This window comes from Lipotes vexillifer, unplaced genomic scaffold, assembly GCF_000442215.2.
Source record: "Lipotes vexillifer unplaced genomic scaffold, Lipotes_vexillifer_v1.1 scaffold79, whole genome shotgun sequence".
Classification (NCBI taxonomy): domain Eukaryota; kingdom Metazoa; phylum Chordata; class Mammalia; order Artiodactyla; family Lipotidae; genus Lipotes; species Lipotes vexillifer.
In genome coordinates this window covers 2,409,145-2,421,448 of record NW_006775678.1, presented here as the reverse complement: position 1 = coordinate 2,421,448, position 12,304 = coordinate 2,409,145, and the positions used below count along the sequence as shown (strand labels likewise).

The following is a 12,304-nucleotide window of genomic DNA, read 5'->3' as shown; positions in this document are numbered from 1 at the left end:
TAGTTAACAGAAACAAAATTATCAGGAAATACTATAATGTTAATTATTTCACTTCAGTTTTAGAAGAAATTTCCTACATTTAGGGATTATTTTATTTCCTTTAGCAATTATTTTATCAGTTGTTTTCCACTAACAAAAATAGGTGAAGAGGGCTTCCCTGGTGGCGCAGTGGTTGAGAGTCCGCCTGCCGATGCAGGGGACACGGGTTCGTGCCCGGTCCGGGAGGATCCCACATGCCGCGGAGCGGCTGGGACCGTGAGCCATGGCCGCTGAGCCTGCGCGTCCGGAGCCTGTGCTCCGCAACGGGAGAGGCCACAGCAGTGAGAGGCCCGCGTACCGCAAAAAAAAAAAAAAAATAGGTGAAGAAAATTAAGATGCATTTGTGTGTTAAATATGGAACTTCAGAACATACCTTCCTTTTAGCTTGTAATATATTTTTCTCTAACTCAGCTGGAATCATCTTTCCCCTTAAAAATGCAAATACACATTGATTTCTTATCAGTGAATAAACAAACCAATTCTACCAATTAGAAGAATACATAATATTCAAGATTAAAAAATTAGGTTTTATTGTCTCCCAAAGGTATTTATAGGTGTAAAAACAACTATTAAGTAAATGTTTAATTCTCTAAAACCAATGTTAAATATGTTATTTGAATTAAAGAATGCTTAGTTTACTATTCAATCATCTTAAAATCAGCATTACTTACAAATCAGAAGATTCTGATTTTTCTAAGAAAGATACAGATGATTCTTCTCTTTCTTTCCTTTCTTTCTTCTTTCTTTCTTTTCTTTCTTCTTTCTTTCTTTCTTTCTTTATCTACCTAATTATTAACCTTTAATTATAAAGACTTCTTAGTATCAAGGTAGAAAAATCAAGTATCCAAATTGGGGGAGTGGGGGAAGAACATGACACAAATTCAGGTGGCCTCACATTTCTTCACAGAGAATTTCTGGGAAAAAAACCCCCAAAAGCCAATATTTTCCTACTCCATCCAGTTTTCAGACTAAAATCCTGTCTATTGATGATTCAGAAGAAGCATTTCTCTTAAAGTCAGGAACAAGATAAGGATGCTCACTACCATCAATATTACAGTATTTTTTTCTGAAGAAATACCTATTAGCTAGCTAGATGATTATGATGATGATGATAGATAGATAAAAAGAAGAGGAGAAAAAAACCCTAATTTGAGTACATACGGTTGTATACCTGGAATTCCTAACATCGTTTATTGAAAAACTCTTGAAAATGATAAGAATGTTGAGCAAATGGGTGGTTACAACAGTCAATTAGGTTCCTATTTTTTAAAACTAATTGTTCTGAATAAACATAGAACATATCCTATTCATAGCAGTAAAAAAGATATAAAGTATCTGGGGGAGGGATTCTCAGGAAATGTTCAGAATTCATATAAAGAAAGCCAAACGACTTGAGATAAGTATTGAATTATAAACACAAAACATATTTGCAAAATATTTTATATTCATATATTTTATATTTCAAAACTTTTCAATATATAAATATTTTTTGCAAGCCAATAAATAATAAACCACCAATAAAATATGGGCAAAAAACATGAACAGACAGATCATGGTAATACACAATTGGCTGATCCATATATTAGCTATACATTGTCCCAAATAACTAAACGTCATCTTTGTCTATCAGAATTTTCAAGTATAGAAGTATTGATAATATTCAGGCTTCACAAGGTAGATAAGAGTGTCAATTAACTGAAAAATGTTTGAAGGGCAAATAAAAATCTTTATGAAATTGTAAGTGCAGACATTCTTTGAACCAATAATTCAACTTCTAGAGATTCACATGAGAAATATTAAAACACAGACACTCAAATATATTTATATAATTATATTCATTTAAGCATTGTTCTTAAATACTAAAATCTAGGTGAAAACCCTTTTAAATAAGATATGTGAAATTATGTTACAGTTATAAAATGGAAAACTCTGAAGTAATTAAAAAAGAATAAGGAAGGTCTGTATAAATTCATGGGCTAAGATTCCTAAGATATATTCTAAAGCCAAAAAAAAAAAAGAATAAGTTGCAGATTATAACACAGAATTTGATATGCATAAATGTATAAATACATTTGATATGCATCAAAATGATCTTCCAGAATATATGTATTTGTAATGTAGTTTATTTATGAAAAGTAGGATTCAAGACAAATGGAAATATATTTTCACTCTGTAGATTTCTAATGCAGTTGAATTTTTCATCTCTAAACATCATTATATTGCTAACTGGATTTACTTAAAACAAGGAACGGATATGTGACAGTCTCACTGATTTAGGACTATACTTAGTAAATAAGTCTTAACAGTAGGATAGGATACCTTCGGTGCTTGTTTCATAATTACTTCTAGTTAAAATTATTGAAACTAATATGGGAGAGTATTCTTGCTAAAAATTGGGATAATAGAAAAATGGGATTTTAATCTTCATACCAAGCATGATAATAAAAAATTTCGAGAATGTATTAAGGAACATACCTTTCAACACATTTTACTTCAATTACATTATCAGTTCCCATACCAAGGATTGCTGCAGCTTTTTTTACTGAATATTGACCCTTGGGCAAAAATGAAAACAAGAAAGGTATTAATTCTCCCGCCTTAAATCATCACTTACACTAGTGCATCACTCACACTAGGGCTTATACGCATAGCTTTGCATGGGTTTGTGCATGGATATATATATATATATATATATATATATATATATATGTATATATATATGTATATATATATATATATATATACATATACAGATATAGATATATACACACACACACATGCAAGTAGAGTTCTCAAGGCATAGTTCCAGACCCTTAACATTACATTTGTTGAGATGAAGAAGGTTGTAGTACCTCTTTCTAGGAGGCACTGTCACAGAACACGACTCTTTAAATGCAGGAGTTTGAATATTCTCATTCTCTGTATACACATGAATCGTGTCATTTATAAATTTAGTGACAATATCCTCCAGGTAAATCCTTACATGTTATGGACAGGTTTAAGTCTTGAATTTCCAATTTTTTTTAAAGAGTGAGGCCTGAAGAAATGAATCAATCCTTATTCTGCTTGCAGTTCTTAATTTTGACTTTGACATCAACTTTGATTTCTTGCCTTCTAGGTGACTACTATCTCCTTGTATTATTTGCATAATGTAAACAGTATCAGTAAGATGGAGGTGACAGCTCAAAGATAAACTTGGCCTGGGTTATTTTTAGCTGCCCGGAAAGGACCAGATATATGAGAGAAACAAGTAGAGAAATTTAAAACCCTAACCATATTTTCATTTCAATGGAGAATGCATAGATGAAATAGGAAATGTTTTTTTTAAATCTGTATTGTGGAATTTCAGCTTATTTGCTCATTATATTTAAAAAGTATATGTGAAATGATGAAAATGACATTTGTAAACAAGCATCTTCAGTTGTATTAAGTTTTATAGTAAATTACATTAAATATGCAGCAGTGGTCTCTAATTTGATAATATACATTTATATAATGCCAATTTGAGTTTGGCAAAGGAAAGACATTGCAAACATGGGGACATTTTAAAGAAAACCTTGTGTTTCCAAGTACTTTTAGATAGAATTCTCAAGCTGGGACTACAATTACACTTTAAGATTATAAATGTTACCATGGTAGAAAAGAAAAAAGTGATCAGATTTATTAGAGGGATGGATTGATTTTTTAAAAATATGTATTGTTACTAGGCACAAGGTTGGAACATTAAAACTAAAGGAGACCTCAATGGATATATTGTCAGTATCAGAAACATTTGGCTGAGGACCTACAAAAATAAAGCTTTCTTGTCAACCGACTCTTACAGTCCTAACTGGAAAAAGAAAACATTAAACACATTCTCGTTCTTTTAATTCAACTTTAAAGTGAACCATTATATCTTTGAATTTTCTGTCTTGCTTTTTTTTTGGTAAAGGTAGCAAAATGTTTTATATTTATAATCACATTTTTTCTGTTAGTTTCTCCTGTGTTGAAATAAAATTTTAATACTGACTTATCTGTATTGCTAATGTATAGAGTCTATACCAACTGGAAAGTTGTTTTTCCCCTTTCCAATATTAATCCATAGATCCAGACAGAGATTACTGAATATATTTAATGGAAAAATGAAGCTAATATTCTCAGTCTTTCAATTACTTTATCAGTGTATCTTAGAAGACTCTTAAAAGTTGGAAAAATCTAAACTTTATACTTACTTGTTCAGAAACAAATAATACAATGCATGGAAGTGCTGTCATGCCTTTTGTTTTTATCTCTGGATATTGCTTATAACGAGCTACTAATATACCATAGAGGTTTGATATACTCCCACCTATGGAAGAGAAATCGTGACTGTTAATCTAGTTTCAAAAATCAGAAACGTTGATTGAAATCATGACAATTTGAGAGTTTTCTGAAACTAAAATTGTGCCAAATTACTGATGTCATTTTTAAAATAGCCTTCCTTGAAAGTGTTAAGAGAAAGCTCAAACAACACAATTCACAACTTTAAGATTTCTAAAAACTTTCTTTATAATTATAACCAACACAACGGCTTATGAACATTTATCTCTGGAAAACGGTCATATTAGTTGAAATATATTTTGAGTGTCTCCTGGTATTTCTTTTCGCTCATAAACATTTTTCTTACCAGGTGAAAATATTCCATCTGCTTCTGTTTCTCTCCGGCCAATAATTTCACACATTTTCTTAAGAAGAATTGTTTCCATGACAGTAAATACTGGAGCTATTTCATAGGTAAACCTATAATAGAGAAATTCTACTGTGAATTATATTACATGGAAGAGGATAAATAAAATCCTGTGCTAGATAAGATTCTACACATTTCTGTGTGCTATAATCGACTGTGCAAGAAATGGGTTTTATGTGTTCTGAATGGTCCCTTCCAGATCTAGAGTGTGTTAGTTCTACAAAGGTTTCCATGGTTTTGTGAGGCAGCTGGGAATTTCATTTTCCACCAAAAGGAATTTGAAAGTAGCTCCATCCCCTCAGCACACACACAACAGTTTGGGACAGAAAATGTCCAGTTATCAAGAAAATATTTACACATTTCCTAGGGGACAAGTTAGAAAGACAGATATCTAGAGCTACAGACAATATCTTGCAGAACCTGAAAGAGCCTTTTCTAAAAACTGATTGATAAACGTTTTTCACCTAAAGACTGTACTGTGAGCAAACACACCCCCCAAAAAGGCTAAATACGATTATGTTTTCAATAACAGCTTGAAGCAAGCAGATGTTACAGGAACCACATGGGCCCCATGGAAAAGAATTCAGAGAGCACTGTTACGGGGACTGTCCTCTGAGTCTCCCTGTGAAATTAGCTCCAGAGAAAGAAGCTGGGATTTAAAAGAAGGCTCTAAGCTTTTCTCTATATGTATCCTATGCAATAGTGATATATGTGCAATGAGCTCTGAAATCAAAAAGTTATTCTCAAGAAATCCTTTTATTTGTCCTCAAAAAATTGTAAAGACCTCTCTAAGTGTAATTATATATGATGCCAGTATCAGGCACCACGTATGTGCCACTTCAGATGTCCTCAGCTTTCTCTGTCTCTAAGGCCTTTGGATGTTATTCAGGCCCAGCCACCACTGTGACCACTTTCACTCAGACTCACCCACAACCCAATGGAGAGTCACCTGCCACCCACACTTGCAGTCTCTGACCTTCAGCCCCAGGGTCTTCCTTTTGCCCTTAGTATCACAAGTCATGGAATCAGCTGGTAATCCCAAGAATGCCCAGTTATTATGTGTGGGGAACTTAACATCCCATCGTGCAGTCCTTTGGCTGTAAGAGACCTGGTTGAGAATAAATTTGTTCCCCTTGCTCCCTCCAGAGGGGCTGATCTTAGAAGCAGTCACTTACAGGGGGGCATATATCCCAGTAGATCATGCACGCACTTCTGCTTATACTAAGTGGTAGCCAGGTCTAAAATGCCCCTCATGTTACCCTCTGCCCTGTCCTGACTCCCTTCATTTCCCCCAATCCTGCTCCTCTGCAGGGCATGCCCTAATAAAGTGTTAATCTATAAACTCTGGCCCCGGGCTCTGCACAAAAACACAGATTAAGAAAATCCATTACCTATTAGAATTAGGCTTCTAGTTCCAAGAAGAACAAAGTTTACATAGCAAGCCTACGGATGTCCATTTCAATGAGGCTCATTTCTGCCAGAGTTCTGTCAATTTCAGCTTCTACACACATTACATTTTTGATCCTATTTCAATTCCACGGAGTAGACATTATTATTTTCAGACAACGGAGACCCATTAAATGGTAGAATTAGGACTTAAATTTGGTTCTCGTTAATTCCATCTCGCATGCTTTTCCATTATCTCAGATTATGGTAGGAGATATCCATGGAGATATCCAATGGAGATATCCATTCATTAAAATGAGAAAAATTCAAAGGTAAAGAACCCTCTCTTAAATCCTTTATCTTTGCATCTTCCATGTATTCTTTCCACTATTTCTCTGTTTAAACCAAGAATCTATATTTTCTTCACACAGAAAATGATTAAGTATCATAATAATGGGATTCCAAATAATGAAGCAAGGTTTATAAAATGATTTTTGTGTAATAATTTATATAACATATAAAATGCATCATATAGTCTCAAAAGATATAGGTTTTTTAAAGTATTACTCTATGCATGTTTAAATAAAGGGCCATAATCAAGCAATAAAAATTAAAACTAGCAGTAAGCTGTGCAGGTTATTTTTACATGCATTTCACATCTATAAATCCCTGTGCATCATTAAAATCCCAATGACAACTAAACAGTTAAAATAAACCACAGTTTTCCCACATAGCAAAGCAGTCACTTCTCATAAATGTTTAGTTCTTGGTTTTAAATTTCTACCACCTATCTTTTGATTGCTAGTTAAATTATATTAACATCTGACACAGATTGATCCTTTCAATTTCACATCTAATCACTTCCCTATCCCTTTAACCTTGAAATATATTGCCCTAAAATTAATTTTACTTCAAAACGTTGCAGCAGTGTATCTAATTTTCTTATAACTGTAAGTTTTGCTGTGGCAAAGTTCAAAATTTGTAAGGAATCACATTGGAGTTCAATTTAACTTTCCCTTAATAGTTTACTTTCTTCACCTTCAAGTAGATTGAAGTTCTAATTTATATTCAGGAAACTTTTCACATACTTGTCTGTGTCTGGGCTGTTTTGGGTAGTGTTGAAATGATTCCAATCCTGGAGCTGGGCTCCCAGTCTGCACACTAATAACTCAGACTAAAAAACTGAACTTTACTACTTACCAGGAAATTCATATCCTGAGATTTTCTAGAGAGAGACTGTCCAGAGGACCAGTCAAAATGTCACTCAGGGAACAGGAACCATCTTCTTTGCATTTCTCTCGGGGTATCAACTATTTGTTTCTGATATAGCAAACATCCTATCCAGCAAAATGTAACTTCCACAACTGACATCTTCACTCTTGCTTATGTGTCTAATAGTCTCACATTTCTTAGACCCAGAAGGATACTGACATGTTGGTATTTGCAGTGGCTGTTAACCATTCCCCTGCAAGTCCAGTCACATCTAGCCCACTGGAGAGCTGGTTAAAATAGCGTGGATGTCCTAGAAAAAAAGACAAAATTGCAAATGGGTCAAAGTAAAAACACAAGGCTAAAAAGTAGTTAAATTTTATAGCAGTTTCTCAGTGAACAGGTATTATGGATCAAGCACACTTTACTTATTTCATTCAGTAAATATTCCTGAGCAATTATCATATGCAGGGACAATGCTGGGTATTGGGATCCAGTGGGCATACAAGGTGGACATAGCCGCTACCATGGGGATCTCACTGACTGGTGGAAGAAAAAGACAATAATCAAGTAATGACACAAATGTGTTTAATTACAGTAAAAATCACTACAAAGGAAAGGATCAGGATGTTATAAGACCACTCCTAGGGCATCCATGGCAGTCAGGGGAGCAGAAGAGGCAATCTCCAGAGAAAACCTCTTGGAGGAGGTGATCTTTCAGGGACAATCTGGTTGTTTTTCAAACAGTGGAGGAGGATTATTATGAGCACAAGGAACAGCTATGAGAAGGCACTGAATTGAGAAAGGGCTTGAATGCCAATGCCAGAGTGAGGAGCCCACCTAAAGCAGACCAAGGATGCAGTGTGTAAAGCTACCTCAGTGAATGGGGGATCAACCACCTAAAAGATAAAACAATTTTCCCTCCAAAGTTCCTTATCCATTTTTTGATTAAAACATCAAGTCCCTAGAGATTATCATACTAAGCAAAGTAACTCAAAGAAAGGCAAATACCATATGCTATCACCTATATGTGGAATCTAAAATATGACACAAATGAACTTATCTATGAAACAGAAACAGGCTCACAGACATGGAGAACAGACTTGTGGTTGCCAAGGGAGAGGGGGGTGGGGGGAGGGATGGAGTAGGAGTTTGGGCTTAGCAGATGCAAACTATTATATATAGAATGGATAAACAACAAGGACCTACTGTATAGCAGCAAAAACTATATCCAATATCCTGTAATAAACCATAATGGAAAATAATTTTTAAAAAGCACCAAAAAGAGATAAATAATTTCAACTACAGGAATAAAGACGCAGATGTAGAGAATGGACTTGAGGACACAGGGAGGGGGAAAGGGTGAGCTGGGACGAAGTGAGAGAGTGGCATGGACATATATACACTACCAAATGTAAAACAGATAGCTAGTGGGAAGCAGCTGCATAGCACAGGGAGATCAGCTCGGTGCTTTGTGACCACCTAGAGGGGTGGGATAGGGAGGGTGGGAGGGAGACGCAAGAGGGAGGAGAAATGGGGATAAATGTATATGTATAGTTATTCACTTTGTTGTACAGCAGAAACTAACACACCATTGTAAAGCAATTATACTCCAATAAAGATGTGAAAAAATAAAAAAAAACACCAAAAAAAGATCATTTCAACTATGAATAAAACCAGGTCCCTCTTATAATGATGTTTTGAAATTTTATATTAAGAAAGGATCACCAAACATTACTTGTCAAACTAAGCAATCTATATTTAACACAGTTTAAATTAATCTTCCCCTCCTTAGCTCCAAAATGGATTGTTCTTTGCACTGGTTTTACACTATATCTTAAAGATGATATGCATGATAGCTCTTTTTGAATCTCTTTTTTGCCTCTAGAGCCTGTTCAAATATCGTTTGCTCCTGGAAGTATCATTGCTTTGAGAGATTAAGAATCAAGTTACAATGATATTAATTTATTCAGAAAACACTTTCTAAAATGTGGGCTGTATATATAAATTATACATATATCTAATTTTAGCACTCTATGTTTTATTGATGTATAGAGATAATAAATTAAGCATCAATAATGAATATTATCAAATAAAACAAAAAAATGAAAAAGGTAAATAAAAATTTTATGTTATTTGCCATTGAGATATAACTCTCCAAATCAAAATCATTTTTTTTACTTTTCTCTGTTAATTAATAAGCAATTCATATATGACAATACCAATTTAAAATAAACCAGACAGATGTTTTAAATAAAAATGAATAAAATTGGAGTGTTTTTCAACACAAATGTAAACTCAAAGCTATTCATTCAGTTCAGTTCAGGCACACAAATTTTAAAATCACCTGTTTTAACACCATATTTTAAGGTATCTGTGCAATAACCAAGCAACTGCTCCAGAGACTCAGGATGGTCAGACAGCTATTAAGTCAAACCCATCCAAACCTTCAAGACGTTGATGAGGATGATGAAAAGTCCAATATTTTACTCTTAACATCAAAAGTTTTCTCGATGTAGTGCAGAAGAATATTTACCACTTGTAGCAGAAAACATTTTGTTAAATCTTTGCCATCCTTGGATGGCAACAAATCTAGAGAAAAAAAAAAAAAAGAGAGATAAACAGCAGGGTCCGTAACTAAAGAGCCAAAGAAAATCACCATGAGATTGAGTTTTGATCATTAAATATTCAAGATGTTAACAGGCCGCGTGTCAAATAGCAAGTGAAGTAGCATTTGTCCAAATCCAACAAATAATCTTCATTCAAAGTCCCACTGGATAACAGTTTTCACCAAAAAATAGACCATTTTTGATTAACATCACTGGACAGAAGAACTGTCCCTTCAAGTTCTCCTAGATGGACCTTATTTGTCTTGTCAAAAACTGAGCTGGTAAGTGTACTTTTAAAAGTAAGTTGAAGAGTCAGATCTTAAGGAAATCATAACTGCTTCGATAAATATATAGATGACATAGAATTTTGGAAAAAGCAAACAAATAACATTTGTTAATGGCATCCATACCTGAAGCCTAAGCATTTGATAAATTAGTCATTAAATTCTCAGTGTGAGCTTCTTTTTTCGCATCTTTGTCAGCTGATTGAAATGGATAGACAGATTTTTTTTCTCATCTGTTTCCTATCTAAGTTGAGAAAGAAAGTTATTTGTGATTAGTAAAACATGCTGATAATATGTATTTACTGCTTTTATCTGTAATCAAATGTATGCCTCCAAAAAATTCATAACATTTGAAATTTTTATTTACACATGATCTCTGGTGGATTGGTGTAAACTGGAGAGAAGCATTAGTTCTACTGAAGTTATGTAAGGAGGCCCTTCAGTTTCATATCAGTTTAGTGTAGAGAATTAGTAATTTAGTAATTAAGACCCATCACGTTTAACTGTAAATAACAATGCCTACTACATAAGATCCTGAAGTGCCTTGCATACATATTAGCATTTAACTATAAATTCTACTACATACTAAGAGTCCTAAGTGCTGTACACACATTTTAATCCTTATAAAGACATTTTTCCCAGTATGCACATAAACACATTTAAAGAAGTTAAGAAATAATAATAATTAACACTTGTTGAGCACATACTATGGCCCAGGAACTGTTCTGAGTATCTCACATGTATTATTCTATTCAATCCTTATAGCATAGGCTTATGATGTAGACAACTATTATTATTAACAAAGATAGCTTTATATATGGTGGAACTAGAATTTATAGACAGGTATTTGAATCGAAATGCCATTAAGTTATCTATCCTCTTTAAAAATTAATATTTGAAAATAGTAAGTCTTGAGGTCTTCTTCAATAAAAGTATTTAACCAGATAGCCAATCAAGCAAGTAATTCGTTGTTAAGCATCATTTTATGTTCTGGGCAATGTATGGGAAAAAAGAAAGTACAAACTATAATGTATAAAATCAACTTGTTTACCTATAGCTATATAGAAAAAACACAAAGTAATCAGAAAACGATGTATGGCTAAATTTTGTAGTTTGGATTTTATAAGCTTAGTAGTATTGTTTCCAGTTCTAATGGATCTTTCTTAAAGTAAAATAAGCTATTTCCCTATATAATCCAGACTACATTTGTTAAAACTGTAGCAAGATTAATTTGGTTTAATTTTTAAGCATTGCTACAACAATTATCAATTGATAAAACATAAGCATTTTAAATGTTTATGTATGACAGATAAAAGTGTTCTATAATAGCTTTTTCCATAAATAAAAACCTGATACATGAAAAAAACTGTGCATAAGAAAAGAGAGCAGAAATTACAGAAATGTGAGATTTGCAAAGAATACAATGTACTTAAAAACAAATTTCCATATTACATGTTGACCCAGTAGACATATATTAGGTTAATACTTTGTACAATTTTTTTTCTAGAGGAAAATTGCTTTCTTCGAGTTTCACTGCTATAGACAATGAGAAATAATTGATAAGTAAATTTTAAAGTACTAAAGCTTTAAAAGCATTACTTTTTAAAAATAATTAGTGGGAACAAAAATCACAAGGAAAAGGGAAAGTAAAAAGCTTCTGTACATGAAACAGTATTACAGAACGTTTATAAGGAAATTATGTAGAAACCAAAAAATTTGATATTATTGGCATAAGAATTATATTCCACTAATAGCTCAACTACACATTGGATCTACAACCTAAAACTAAATTAAATTAATCTTTAATAACAAAATGCTTGTTTTAAATGCATAAGTAAGATAATGATTGCTAATATGCTTCTGTCAAAATGTTAATAGTGCTTCCCTGGTGGCGCAGTGGTTGAGAGTCCGCCTGCAGATGCAGGGGACACGGGTTCGTGTCCCGGTCCGGGAAGATCCCACATGCCGCGGAGCAGCTGGGCCCGTGAGCCATGGCCGCTGAGCCTGCGCGTCCGGAGCCTGTGCTCCGCAGCGGGAGGGGCCGCAGCGGTGAGAGGTCCGTGTACCGCAAA

The 12,304-nt window shown here is 33.9% G+C and overlaps 1 protein-coding gene across 1 annotated transcript in view; it reads right to left on the bottom strand.

Moving 5' to 3' along the window:
• The window catches only part of LOC103085763 (glutamate decarboxylase 1-like), a 36,796-nt gene extending 26,795 nt beyond the window's left edge, over positions 1-10,001 (bottom strand). The window contains 8 exon segments of the mRNA XM_082930872.1: positions 413-467; positions 2,515-2,594; positions 4,251-4,366; positions 4,685-4,797; positions 7,562-7,652; positions 9,687-9,762; positions 9,764-9,814; positions 9,816-10,001. Of these exon segments, the coding sequence (XP_082786998.1) occupies positions 413-467; positions 2,515-2,594; positions 4,251-4,366; positions 4,685-4,797; positions 7,562-7,652; positions 9,687-9,762; positions 9,764-9,814; positions 9,816-10,001 (768 nt within the window).
• Positions 10,002-12,304: the final 2,303 nt, after the last annotated feature.